Genomic DNA, 14,747 nt, shown 5'->3' with positions numbered 1-14,747 from the left:
CACGGCAGAAATATTTAATTGTCTTCCTTTGCTGTGCTTTTTTTTTTTAAGGCAGGATGTACAGATGGCTGTATACGGTTACACACAATGAGTGCAGAGTATCCAGTACTGCAGTGGAATGATACTACTGGTGGCCAGTCCATTATTGCACTACAATGGTCATTGACAAGACCAACCATGTTTTTTGTCCTGGACGCAGCATCCTCTATCCACATATGGGATTTGTTACAAAATGATTTACAGCCAATAGCCAAAGAATCCATCACATCTGACCAGTAAGTTCACATTAACTGATTGGTTTTAAAATTCAAATCTCTCTATAAGATTATATTTGCATCTTACATAATTTATGCATGTTTCCTGTGAAAGCTCCCTTGATTAAAGGACATACCCTTTGTTCCTTTTCCAGCAGATTCATAAAAGGTAGAGAGCAGAGGGGTGGGAATGCTGGTCCCACCCCTCCCTCCTTGCACACCACAACCCATCTCCAATCCTGGTAGTATCCAATTGGTTTCTGTGCTGGGCCAGCTCCTCCACCTCTCATCTCCCTACATTACCTAATACAAAGCTTCTCGGGGAGGAATAAAGGGGAATACTATAGAGCAGGCTTTCTCAACCTTTTTAACAATGAGGAATTCTTAAAATTAACTTTCAGATTTTAAGGAACCTCTACTAATATGTACAGCTCACAGGATAGTATTGTGAACATGAAGCTGTGGATAAAGGAATAAATAAACGAATAGGAAATGCAGCATACTAGGTCTACTTGACACACAGGCCTGCTCTCTACAATTAAATTGATTGTAGTAATAATTACAACATAAAACATAATAATCATGGCTAGAAAAAAGAAAAACTAATCCATTTGTTGTGCTTTTTACCATTAATAATTGTGCCCCCTTATATTTATGGTCAATGGAAAAGTGCTTCCTTACATTGGTGGTCAGTGAAGTGCCGAATAACATTGGTGGGGAGTGACTTGTCCGTTAGAATGGTGGAGAGGGGGGCTTAGCTTGGTGGTCAGTGAGAGAAGAACTTCCTTACATTAGTGTTCACTGGAAACAATGCCTCCTTTAAATATAGCTGAAAAAAATCTGTGGTGTCAGTGGTAACTTATATGAGGGGCAAAAATTACTGAAGGAACTACTAGCAACCTCTGTAGGGACCCTAGTGTTCCATGGAATTTTGGTTCAAAAGAGCTCCAATAGATTACGAATTGAATGACAGCTCTGAGTCTTCTGGGGTTGCTGACATCCCATCCAAGACAGTGACACCCAGCAGCAGTCTCCTAGCTTTTGGAGGTTTACAGAGGGGAGGGTTTACAGGTAAATAACATGCATTCAATACGTTAAATGCACATACTGTAAAATCTTATGAGAAGAATGTTTTTGAAATGAAGGCGGAACTGATCTGTGTAAGCAATACTCAAAACAAGGCAGGCAGAGGGCAAAGAACTTGTCACAAGTATTGCTTGTGATCTCTCTGCAGCAAATTTTTTTACTCCGCTACTATCTCACCTTGTCTTGTTCTGCACTGTGTAGAGGTTGCCATCTTGGTAGAGCCATGCATCAAGGACGGAAAACGGTGTGCAGCACAATAGTGATATTACCAAATCATATTTCATATCTCCTGAGACTAGCAAAGCCAGCAGATATACAGCTATATGACTGAAGGCACAGGAGTGACTAGAGTAGAAAAGAAGGTGTAAGGACCCATTGATGGTTTGAACTGCACGGATACCGCAGGAGTCCTAGGCACACTTAAGAACCAGGAAGTGCACAGCAATTTTTTTAGATTTTTCCTATAAGATAGCAAATCTTCACTTTTCTTACTTCAAGTCAACTTTAACCTGGTAAAGCGTATGTGAGATTTCAGTGATTGGGTTTACATTTACGTTGACAACTTATGGACTAGATCTTTGTTGTCGACCTGTCGGTCTGTACTTCAGATGATATCCTGAAATAAATATTCAGGTCCTTAAGATAGAAATTATGGTAAATCACTTTCATTTTGTTATAAAAATTTTTCTTAGGTCTCAAAACAACTGTAGACTGACATTTGAAGCACCAGGCAACTGACACTTGTGGATCCAACATTCTTAAGGCTTAGCATAAGTCCTTAAAGCGGAGTTCCACACATTTTTTAGTTTATTAAAAGTCAATAGCTACAAAAAGTGTAGCTGCTGACTTTTAATAAACAGACACTCGCCTGTCCCACGGTCCAGCGATGCGGCCGCCCGGAGCCTTGCTCCTCTCCCCCTCCTCTCCGCTGGCGCCGTCATAGCCACTGTGGGCATGGCCCAGTGCGTCGCGCTGGGCTCTGCTAGCGGCCAGGCAATCTTCTGGGACCTGTCACGTGTCCCAGAAGATTGTTGGCAGGGAGGAGCCATCTAGGGGGAGAGGAGGAGTCGCCTAGGTGGCCAAGAGCAGGAAGAAGGAAGTGGGACAGGAAGTCCCACTCTAAAATAAGTACCCACTCCCCCCCCCCCCCCCCCCAAAGAAAATGGTGAGGAGTGCTTAAAGCGGAAGTTCCACTTTTGAGTGGAACTCCGCTTTAAATGTGAGGGTTATGCTAGTGGGGTTTTTTTTTTCTTTTTCTTTCAGTATTTGTTTCCCGTTCTTTTGACCTGGTAATCCTGCCAATAATATCCTTCCCTGTGTGGATGCGCTCACCTACTCCACAGTATCTATGGAGGAAGCCATGGTTGTCACCCATGCTGGTCTACAAGCATCTCTTCCTCTTCATCTTTATTACACAAGGGATGGGGAGAATAGAATTTTACAGATAAAACATAACATTGTTTTTGCTTTTAGTTCAGTTCACAGCTGACAAGGACACTTCATTTCTGGCAAGATCATCAGATATTTTCTGTACTTGCTGAAAATGTTCTTAAGCTGAAAAAGTAAACTAATGCAGCTACCACATCTAAGGACTGGTAAGCTGATATATATTACATTTTTTTTTTTTTTTTGCATGTAGTTAGCCATTACTCTCTAACCACTTACCAGAGGAAGGATGTTCCTTGATTTACAACAACCTTTCCGCTTTTAAAGGATACCTGTATTGAGAATATATGGAGGCTGTTAATAATATGAACTGGTTTTAAGGGCTCTAGCACACAGCAAACCATGTTATAAAATTCTCTACAGAATGTAATTGTATCTCAACAAATACTGTATATTGTGTGTTGCAATGCATACAAAGTGCAAAGCTATAAGACTGTAGGCACAGGAGTAACTAGAGTAGAAAAGAAGGTGTAAAAACCCATTGATGGTTCAAACTGTATGGATACCACAGGAGTGCCTAGGCACACTTAGAGGATAAGTTAACTTTTTAGAATGACATAAATAAATGCATATTTTTTTGCAGGTAATAAAAGTGAATTTATTTTTTGGAGCCTGTAAAGAATTGCGCCAGAGAGCAATAGATCACTGGTGCCATGCAGGTCTCCAGCACATCTGCCAGTGTATCTTTATTACCATACACCCCGTACGGTCAAGCAGATACCATCTGACAGGAAGAGAGAATGAACTAGTTACTTGAAAACTACAAGCCGTCAGCGGCAAAGGCTGCCTGAGTGACGCTGCCATGTGGGCGGAGCCCCGCTCTGCCGGTATTTTTTTAACCACTTCAGCCCCGGAAGGATTTGCCCCCTTCCTGACCAGAGCACTTTTTACAATTTGGCACTGCGTTGCTTTAACTGGTAATTGCGTGGTCATGCAATGCTGTACCAAAACAAAATTTGCGTCCTTTTTTTCCCACAAATAGAGATTTCTTTTGATGGTATTTGATCCCCTCTGTGGTTTTTATTATTTGCGCTATAAACGAAAAAAGACCAAAAGTTTTGAAAAAAAATTATATTTTCTAGTTTTTGTTATAAAAAAAATACAATAAACTAAATTTTAGTCATACATTTAGGCCAAAATGCATTCAGCCACATGTCTCGGGTAAAAAAAAAAGTTCAATAAGTGTATATTTATTGGTTTGTGCAAAAGTTATAGTGTCTACAAACTAGGGTACATTTTCTGGATTTTACACAACTTTTAGTTTGACTACCTGTCTCATTTCTTGAGGTGCTAGGAAAAGGCCAAGGAAAATTCTGAGAGGCATGTTGAGCACATTAAATATATTATTTTTTTGTCACAAGCGATTGAAAAATGACAAAAAAAAATAAATTTACACAAAGTTGTCACTGAAATTATATATTGCTCAAATATGTGAAATTACACCCCAAAATACATTCTGCTGCCTTTCCTGAGTACAGGGAATAAATGGTGATTTCACTCCTACCTATCACAGTTTCGGAGGCCAAAATAGCACAACCCCCACCCCCCCAAAATGACCCCATTTTGGAAAGTAGACACCCCAAGCTATTTGCTGAGAGGCATGTTGAGTCCATGGAATATTTTTATTTTGCCACAAGTCTGGGAAAATGACAGAAACTTTTTTTTTTTTTTTTCCCACATTTATCATTAAATGATATATTGCTCAAACATGCAATGGGCATATGTGAAATTACACCTCAAAATACATTCTGCTCCTTCTCCTGAATACGGGGATACCACATGTGTGGGACTTTTTGGGAGCCTAGCCGCGTACAGGACCCCGAAAACCAATCACCACCTTCAGGCTTTCTAAGGGCGTAAAATGGTGATTTCAATCCTCACTACCTATCACCGTTTCAGAGGCCATGATATGCCAAGATAGCACAACACCCCCCCAATGACCCCATTTTGGAAAGTAGACACCCCAAGCTACTTGCTGAGAGGCATGTTGAGTATTTTGCAGATCTCACGTTTTGTCACAAAGTTTTGAAAATTTAAAAAAGAAAAAAAAAAAAATCATTTTCCTTTTCTTTCTGCATTTCTAAAAACAAATGAGAGCTGCAAAATACTCACCATGACTCTTAGCAAATATCTTGGTGTGTCTACTTTCTAAAATGGGGTCATTTGAGGGGGGGGGGGGTTGTGCTATTTGGACATTTCAGGACCTCTTAAACTGTGATAGGTAGTGAGGAGTAAAATCACCATTTTATGCCCTTAGAAATTCTGAAGGCGGTGGTTGGTTTTCAGGGTCCTCTACGCGGCTAGGCTCCCAAAAATTCTGACATGTGGTATCCCTGTACTCAAGAGAAGCAGCAGAATGATTTTTGGGGTGCAATTCCACATATACCCATGTCATGTGTGAGCAATATATCATTTAGTGAGAACTTTGTGTTAAAAAAAAAAAAAAGTTTAATTTTCCCGAAACTTGTGCCAAAATATAAAATATTCCATGGACTCAACATGCCTCACAGCAAATATCTTGGGGTGTCTACTTTCCAAAATGGGGTCATGGGGGGGGGGGGGGGTTATGCACAACATTAGAAGCTTATGCTACACATCACCCACTCTTCTAACCACTGAAGACAAAGCCCTTTCTGACACTTTTTGTTTACATGGAAATTTTTTTTTTTTTTTGCTAGAAACTTACTTTGAACCACCAAACATTATATATTTTTTAAAGCAAAAGCCCTACAGATTAAAATGGTGGGTGTTGCAATTTTTTTTCACACAGTATTTGCTCAGCGATTTTTCAAACGCAATTTTTTTTTGGGAAAAAAAAACACTTTTTTTAATTTTTATGCACTAAAACACACTATATTGCCCAAATGTTTGGTAAAATATAAAAGATGATCTTATGCCGAGTACATAGATACCAAACACGTGCTTTTAAATTGCGCACAACCGTGCAGCGGCGACAAACTACATACTGTACATTTTTAAAAGCCTTTACAGGTTACCACTTTAGATTTACAGAGGAGGTCTACTGCTAAATTTATTGACCCCAATCTGACGTTTGCGCTGATACCTCACATGAATGGTGCAATTGCTGTTTACATATGACCCGAGAACAACGCTTGCGTTCGCTTTTGCGCAGGGGGGGACAGGGGTGCTTTTTTTTTATTTTTTATTAATATCCCCTATAATAGTAATCGGTAGTGACCGGTACTCTTTTTAAAAAATTATTGGAGTTTATTAGACCCTAGATCTCTCCTCTGCCCTCAAAGCATCTGACCACACCAAGATCGGTATGATAAGATGCTTTCCCAATTTCCCGATGGCGCTGTTAATAGCGAAACCGAAGTCCTAAAATGCTCGTAGCTTCCGGTTTCTTAGGCCATAGAGATGATTGGAGCAGTTTTGGTCTTCAATCAGCTCTATGGTCAGCTGGTGGAACCATCAGATGCATTCTCAGGTTCCCCAGTGGGACAGGAGAGCCTGAGAAAACCATGGAAGACGGCGGGGGGGGGGGGGGGGACGTTGCCTCCCACTGCTTGTAAAAGCAGTCTAGCGGCTAATTAGCTGCTAGGATTGCTTTTACATGAAAGCCGACTGCTGACTGAAAAGAACAATACCAAGATGATATCTAAACCTGCAGGCATCATTCTGGTATAGCCTCTCAAAGTCCAGCAACATACCAGTAAATTCAAATCCAGGGTCGATCAAATCCAGGGTCACCCCAAGGACGACAGAGTTCATTGTCGTTGAAGTGCATAAATTGCAAGATCTGCTCATATCGTGCCCTGGTCATGGATGCAGAGAACACTGGCATATGGTGAATTGGGTCAGTAGACCAATATGACCTCAACTCACTCTCTTTAGTTATGCCCATGAGGAGGGATAAGCCCAGGAAGGTTTTAAATTTGGAAACCGTGATGGGTTTCCAATCTCTGGTAAGGGTCAACTGGGGATTAGCAGCGATGAATTGACCAGCAATACAAATTGCTTTGGTCCACAATAGATCTATAGCGATCTTCCGTGAAAAACCGCAAATAAAAATCAAGTGATGTAAAATCAACTGTTTCCACCTGAATTCCAGGTTGGCCAGTGAATGGGGTAGTACGGATGCTGCAGAAGTGGTGGGCTCCCAATAAGGATTGGCAAATGCAGCAGGAAGGGCACTATGGGCTCGACAGGCCTGTGTTTGTCTTCTTGGTGGCTGCGGGACACTACTTGTGCTAGCCACCTCACCAGCTTGAACTGCGCTTATGGGACTCGCCACGTCACCACGTGATACTGCAGTGTTGGTTTGACTACGACCAGGATGTACTAGGTCGCTGGTGCTTGCCAGTTCACCAGAAGGATGAGTGGCACTAGTACTGGCTCTCTGCTCCATACGAGAGCCCTGCGGTTCTTGCACCTCAACAACAGAAGAAGAACGGGGTCGGGTACGCCTGACCTTGGCAGGGACAACTACTCCGTTGTCACAGCTATCTGTCAGGGTGCCGATGCTGTCTACCGGTTCGTATTCTGAACCTGAATATGGCAGATGGGTTACTTCCTCTTCACCCTCATCTGTGATGCTCAGAAACGTGTAGGCTTCTTCACTAGTTTACCTTCGATTGGACATTGTGGCCTCTAAATTTACCGGTACAACTAGTGAGACTTGCAGGCAAAAAATGCACCTGATTGTCAACGATTGCTTCAAACGCTACCAAAAAAAACTGTTAGCGTTCGCAGGGATCAGGCCTGACTCTGCGAACGCTGCAGTTATGTGTTTAGTGTTTTGTAAGTGACAGTGATCGATTGATACTGCACTTGAGTGGGCTGGGCTGGGCGAAGGGGCTAAACGCTGGTGCTAGCAGATATCTGGGCTGATCCCGCTAACGCTGCATTTTTGGGAACCCTAAACTACTGGGGATGCTAATATAGTTCTGATCAGATCAAAGCTATTGATCCATTCGGACACTATACTACTAAGGGAGGTGTATGGTGCATGCATGGGTGTTGGCACTACTGGCACTAATCTGACGCTGCCTGGGGCTAACCCTAACTGACGCTAAAACCTAACTGATGTCGCCCGCCGGGTGATCAGGGGGTTAAACCTTTATTAGGTAATATATGGCGGGTGCCCTGACGCTATAAAAAAGTAACTAACCAGCGTCACCTGTGACACCAATACGGTGATCACTGGTGACAGGGGGTGAAAGGGTTAACTGGGGTTGATCAAGGGGTTAAAACCTTTATTCGGTAATATGTGGGGGTACCCCGACGCTATAAAAGACTGGCGGTGAAACCAACCGACTGGCTAACCCGTGACACTAATACGGCAATCAAAATATAGATCTATACACTGTATTAGTGACACTGATGACAGGGGGTGAAAGGGTTCACGGGGGGGGGGGGTGGGGTGATCAAAGGGTTAAACCTTTATTAGGGGGATTTAGGGGGGTACCCTAGACCTACTGGGGCCTACTACTAACTGCCCTAACACTTATTAGTCACAAATGACACCAATGCAGTGATCAGTGAAAACTACAATTGGTGACACTGTGACAGGGAGTGAAGGGGTTAACTGGGGAGGGGGGGGGCACGCGCGATCGGGGGGTGACAAGTGTACCTATGTGTACTGATGTCAGTGTAGTGTTGTGCAACTCATGGTTAAATGTTCTTTCTCTGGAACGGAAAAGAGTTCCGCGAGGGGAGATGACATCATTTCCTCTGCCTGTGTTTACACTTACAGGCAGAAGACAGTGTCTCATTCGCCAGAACCGTTTACCAGGTCCAGGCCAGAAATCATTAACCTGGAGACTGATCAGTTCTGAAGAGAATCTGATCGCACCCGACGTATACCTACAGCGATTTGGCCAGGAGAGCCAACCTGCCGCAGTATGACGGCGGCTGGTCGGCTACTGGTTAAATTGTGACAGCTAGTGAGGGGGGAGAGAGAAGATGCCCGCTAGCTTTTAGATCAGGGAGGTGCGGGGACCAGTCCTGAATGTGAGTGTAACATGTTATGAAAGGTGAACTTATCCTTTAAAACAAGAGCTGTGCACTTCCTGGTTCTTAGACGTTCCTTATAACATAGCAAATCTTCACTTTTTACTTCAAGTCAACTATAACATGTTGAAGCGTATGTGAGATTTCAGTAATTGGGTGCAATGCCACATGATACAATTTGTTTTGTAAGTTGCTTTGCTTTTTGTAAAATAAGGCCAACTCTCTTTTTTGGGTAAGTTGAGAAGCAATGACAGCCAATTAAAAATGAATGAGTTGCCTAATGCTGGCCATAGACCATTCATTTTTTTTTTTTTTTTTTTTGGCTGAACAAAATTAAATGAACAGATTCCTCACAGGCGATGTGGATGGGGGAATCCTCCCTCTTGGGACATTGTCAGATGTATTATGACAGTGGGACTCTCTGCTGTCAGAATGCACTAATAAGTGGCTGCCTGTTAGACAAGCCTGTTAGACAAAAGCCGATCTAACAAAGTTCGGCAGCCACCTGATCCTCTGTAGCGGTGTGTTGCCACTAGTTACTAACATCCACGCATATTCACTCTGCTGCCAGACAACATACGTCACACTTTTAGACAATGAACAGTCTTTTTGCTTTGTTTTGTTTTATTTAGGGAATTGAACTTGGTTGGGGGAAAAAGGGTATGAGATGCCCATAGAACAAATTGGTATTTGCAATGATATAGCGGATCCAGCTTTACATTGGCAAATGTCACTAGTGGTTATGCTTCACGTTCACTTGAATAAGACAAAAAATGGTGGACTCTAATCTCGACAGCATTACTTAGATCATACTCCTCCTCTGCACTCTCCCTGCAGACTTTTAGCTCCAGGACACTTCTCCTCCTGCACCACACTTTCCTGTCACAGCATTAGACATCCTGTCCCACCATCTTGAGCTGACTAGGCCTCACTCTGAATAAGTCCTAGGAATAGTTTCACTTGATGATTCTTAATAGGCCAGGGGCCTGCAGTACCCCTTCTTGATGGCCTTGAACATTTAGTTGAAAAAGATATTTGATGAGGCATTACTGGTCCCAGCAAGCACGACTTGCAAATCTTGTGCCCTCAGGCTACAATGATTTGACACAAAACCCCACAGTCTCTCCCCTGGCATAACTCTTCCAGATCTCCACTGTACCTCACTCACCGACTTCTGCCCTGAGTCCTTCCTGAAGAATTCTCCCGGACCGTGCGGACCATCTGCTTCTCCAGCTCCTGTTCCAGGATACCTCCCCATGACCGTGTAAGGAGAGGCTCCCTCCCAGCTCCCCCGCCTGATGGGGTTGTGCCTCCTGCATGCAGCCTAGCACTCCATCCTTCAGTTCACCCAGCCGACAACTCCCCCGTGGCCTGTTACCTTAGCTTATATGGGAGGCCTGCCCCCTGCCAATTCCAATTGGGGATTGGTCAGAGCTCCTCACATGAGCTGCCTGCCACTCCAGTTCTAGGCCCTGCCCCTCTTCCAGAACATTCTCCCTGGAAGCAGGGGAGGCGCCTCAAAACTAAAGTACAGGTGGTCACACCCACTGCTGCACTAACCACTCCTTGCCCCCAGATCAAAAACAAATAGGCCTGCTTAAATTTACTTGTACTGACAGAACCTACAACACTACCCCTTTAGCACCTACCTATGGTAGAGGGTGCTACACTTCTATGGTTTCACACAATGTGCTTTGTGTTTAAGCACACTGGGTTGTGGAGTGAAAGGGGCCCTCAAGGGCAACTCTTGTCAATATTTCCACAAAAGAAGTGAGCAGAATGTCCTTAAACCTGGGAAAGATTATGTACCATACAAGGGTTTCAACCATTGCACATACTGCTAAATGAAAGTGCTTTTATTGTCTGTCTCTGCTGGAGAGACCCACTTTCTGTCCTGGGAACCACACAGAAAGTGATGGAAAATATTCCAGAAGAGAACATTATTAACATTACAACATAACAGGGGCCCTAATCATTCTATTCTATTCAAAACTAAAAGCAAAAGGTTTTAGCTTAAGATGGGTTTAATAGGATAAAGCCCAATTTCCTTATACCTGCAAGAATAATGTATGTTGAAGACCTCTATATTTCCTCTAGATTGATCTTTGCTTTTAGTAGTTTCCCCTTTCGATCACCAGCAGGCAAGACTGACATGTTTCATTTGAATTATAGCTAAAATTTCATTATATTGCCTACATATGGCAATGAGGCATTTGAATTTAATACGTTTTAGCACATCTAATTCAGATTTTAAACATTCCTTACACCAATAATGCGGTTATTCTTAAACGAGCTAAGGCCCGCAGATCACTGAAAGGCACCTTCTATGATTAATTGAATAGAGTAGCAGCCTGTAATACCCCTTCATTAGCAAGCCATTTTTCAGTTTTTAGTGATGTGATAGTTTTGACTAATAATTACTCAGTCATGCTACACTGTACCCAAATTACTTTTATATCTTTCTTTTAAGGCAGGTAGAGCTTTCTTTTGTCAGTATTAATAGATTTTTTTTCTTTAACGACTTAAGGACCGGGCCTCTTTTTTAGATGTGGTGTTTTACAAGTTAAAGTTTTTTTTGCTAGAAAATTACTTAGAACCCCCAAACATTATACATTTTTTTTTCTAACACCCTAAAGAATAAAATGGCAGTCGTTGAAATACTCTGTCACACCGTATTTGCGCAGCAGTCTTACAAGCGCACTTTTTTTTTAAAAAAAACACACTTTTTTTTTTATAGTGTGAAAGATAATGTTACGCCAAGTAAATTGATACCCAACATGTCACGCTTCAAAATTGCGCCCGCTCGTGGAATGGCGACAAAGTTTTACCCTTAGGCGTAGGCGACCCTTATCTCCGTAGGCGACATTTAAAAAAATCTACAGGTTGCATGGTTACAGAGGAGGTCTAGAGGGCTAGGGCTAGAATTATTTCTCTCGCTCTAACGATCGCGGCGATACCTCACATGTGTGGTTTGAACACCGTTTTCATATGCAGGTGCTACTCACGTATGCGTTCGCTTCTGCACGCAAGCTCGGCGGGATAGGGCGTGTTTAAAATTTTTTTTCTTATTTATTTTACCTTTTTATTTTTTATTTTTACTCTGTTTAAAAAAAAAAAAAATGTCACTTTTATTCCTATTACAAGGAATGTAAACACCTCTTGTAATAGAAAAAAAGCATGACAGGACCTCTTAAATATGAGATCTGGGGTCAAAAAGACCTCATATTTACACTAAAATGCAATTAAAAAAAAAAAATTTGTCATTTAAAAAAATGAAAAAAAAAAATGGCCCTTTAAGATCTATGGGTGTGGAAGTGATGTTTTGACGTCTCTTCCCCTCAGCAGTGTCATGGAGACGGGTGGGGGCCATCTTCCCCTCACTCGTCTCCATACCCAGGCAGGGGACAGACGCGATCGCCTCTGGCGACGGCTCCGGTAAGCGGCGGAAGGCACGGATCGTGGTGGGAGGGGGCCGCCGATTAAAAGTGATCTTGCGGCGAATCCGCCGCAGAGACCACTTTTATCTTGTACCGGCCGAACACCGGGATACTGGGGTTATGGCAGCTAGCTGCTGCCATAACAACGATATCTGTCCTCAAAGTAAGGACGTACATCGGCGTGCGGAGGTCCGGAAGTGGTTAAAGGGGAAGTCAAGCCTGAGCTTTTTAGGCTGGGCTTCTCCTATGGGTCACAGGAGTGCAATACGTATTCAGCGGAGAGCGTTCTGAAGTCAGTCGAGGCAGCGCGTCATCCCGACTTCCCAAGTCTGGATCCGCCAGCTTCCTTGATTGATGGCAGTCTCAGCAAGCCGCTGAGACGGCCTCTCCCCGCCCCTCCATAGCTCATCATTCCAGTGAGTGTGGAGAAGCAGACCAGGAGCAATGCTGACTGACAGATTGCTGTTTTTAAACAGCACTCAAGAATAACAGGTCCACCTCTTCGCCATTTTTTACAGTGGTATTATGATGGATAAAGCGTATTTGAAGCCAATACTTTTATTTTACTGGTTAGAACCCCTGTCAGGCTTTTCCAGCTATGTGGCCTAGTAAGGGAAATATACTCTCTTGATTTGTACTGATGACCACTGGGACTGAAAGTAAGGGAGAAACCAAAATTCCTAAGTTGCCAACAACAAAAATAGGGCGGAAATTTTCCAGTAGGAACACTCGTTCTGGGGATAACTATCACTAGTCAAATCTGAGGTTTTCGAGGGATTTTGTGTTGCTTCCTGTTGCATCTACAGAGCAGGGAGTGAAGAGAAATCTTTCCAATAGAGCACAGATGGGAAAAAAAAACCACCATTCCCAACTCTATCCAAAATGAAAAGAAACCTTTTGACTTTAGGTATATTTTACCTCCCACATATTAGTAAATGATACCATGCTGATATCAGACATGTGACAACGATATCTGTTCCACATTTAATGGAAAATCTTTTTGTTCTGCCCAGGGTACTGAGTATGTCAGTTTTCGGTGAACCAGAAAAAAACAATAATGTGATGGGTCTGGCTTTATCCAAAGCATCTGGAACAGTGGAGATCCAATATATTAAGAAGAAGTGGGCCAAGCCTCAGCCAAAGGAGTTAGAAAAACTTCAATTAATTTTGCAGGAGATTCTGTAAATGTGTAAAATAGCTGTATTTGTATTCATTGTAATTGATTGCCTAATGTAAATTGTTTATCTATTTTTATACTGAATGATATTTTTTTGTACAGACACTTTGTTACTGTAATAGTTATATGCACTTGGCCATTGATTGGTTAAAGTAACTCCTGCTTTTGACAGTTCTAGGATATAAAGGTTTGCTCATCTTCTGTGCCCTGTATTCCTGCTTCTTAATTAAGATTGCAATCATTTACTGTCGTCTGTCTTATGTGTCTTAGGGACTCCAGCAGTGAGATATCAGCACCAGAGCTCCCAGCTCTGCACTATTAATAATGTCATTAGAATGAATCTCACTCCCACTGCTGATTTTTGCCTTTATTTTGCATTACAAATAATGCAGCAAAGTCAGTTGTGCTTCCATGCTGTGTATAAAAAAAAAAAAAAAAACAGATAAAATGTGTCCTCCAGATAGAAAGAAAAAAAAGAGAGAAAAGTAAGTTTAAAGAAAAGTATGGGGTTTGGGTATTTTCAGATTCATACTGGCCTGGCTGGGTGCTTCATCTGGCCCCCCCTGGCTTTGACACTGAGAACCGAGCTATCAAACACCGCCGATCGCTCTGTTCTCAGAGCTCCCTGAGCAGGGAGCTGGTCAGGCAGCAGCTCTCTACTCTGTCCCGCTCACTGGAGAGCAGGACTGTGGATGGGGGGCTGGAGCGGCCAACTCAGGCTCTCAGTGGCTTGCTGAGAGGCTGAGCCAGGTACCAGTCCAGGGATGCGGGCGGATCACGACCATATGGTCTTGATCCTTCCCAAGCCTGGACTGGCTTGGTGACGTCAGCTGACAGCTTCACCCCGCTGTCTGCTGAAAATGGGTCACAGGAGTGCAGAAGGAACTGCACTCCTGTGATCCACAAAATTACAGCCAAACAAGTTTTGGCTGTAAGACAAAAACTTGGTGTGCACCAAAAACTCTTCATGGGCTATGGAGGCAGACTAATATGTGAAACCGTGTTAAAAAGTATAATTTTATTTTAGACAAATTCATTAAAAGATATTTGATATTCTAAGACATTACAGCAATTGAACATACATATGTTGACATAGCATCATAACATGACACCTATAATACCCTGCACACATCCGATACAACCAAAGGGCTACCCATGTTCAACTCCAGGTCAGCTCCAATGAATAGTTGTGATGAAACCCAACATGTTTCAGACTTGTAGTCCTTCCTCAGGGATAATACGGGGAATTTTTGCTTCTAAAACATAGATACATAATGAACATTAATTATATAAGCATATAGCTTATAAATATATCATATTGTATTTTGCATAACACAGGCTGCTGTTAATACTTCCAGAAGTCCATCATAA

General features: G+C 42.6%; 1 protein-coding gene across 4 annotated transcripts in view; it reads left to right on the top strand.

Moving 5' to 3' along the window:
• The window catches only part of DYNC2I1 (dynein 2 intermediate chain 1), a 140,692-nt gene extending 127,112 nt beyond the window's left edge, over positions 1 to 13,580 (top strand). For 3 of the 4 annotated variants that reach the window (XM_073629927.1, XM_073629926.1, XM_073629925.1), the window contains 2 exons: positions 52 to 275; positions 13,213 to 13,580. In XM_073629927.1, the coding sequence (XP_073486028.1) occupies positions 52 to 275; positions 13,213 to 13,384 (396 nt within the window). In that variant the 3' untranslated portion in view covers positions 13,385 to 13,580. Of the gene's footprint in view, positions 1 to 51; positions 276 to 13,212 lie in introns of those variants that run through there. The other variant, XM_073629928.1, reaches the window with a different exon arrangement.
• Positions 13,581 to 14,747: the final 1,167 nt, after the last annotated feature.

The sequence above is a fragment of the Aquarana catesbeiana genome, linkage group LG05 (assembly GCF_042186555.1).
Source record: "Aquarana catesbeiana isolate 2022-GZ linkage group LG05, ASM4218655v1, whole genome shotgun sequence".
Classification (NCBI taxonomy): domain Eukaryota; kingdom Metazoa; phylum Chordata; class Amphibia; order Anura; family Ranidae; genus Aquarana; species Aquarana catesbeiana.
Note: the sequence above shows the minus strand (reverse complement) of the source record. Positions and strands in the feature narration are given on the sequence as shown.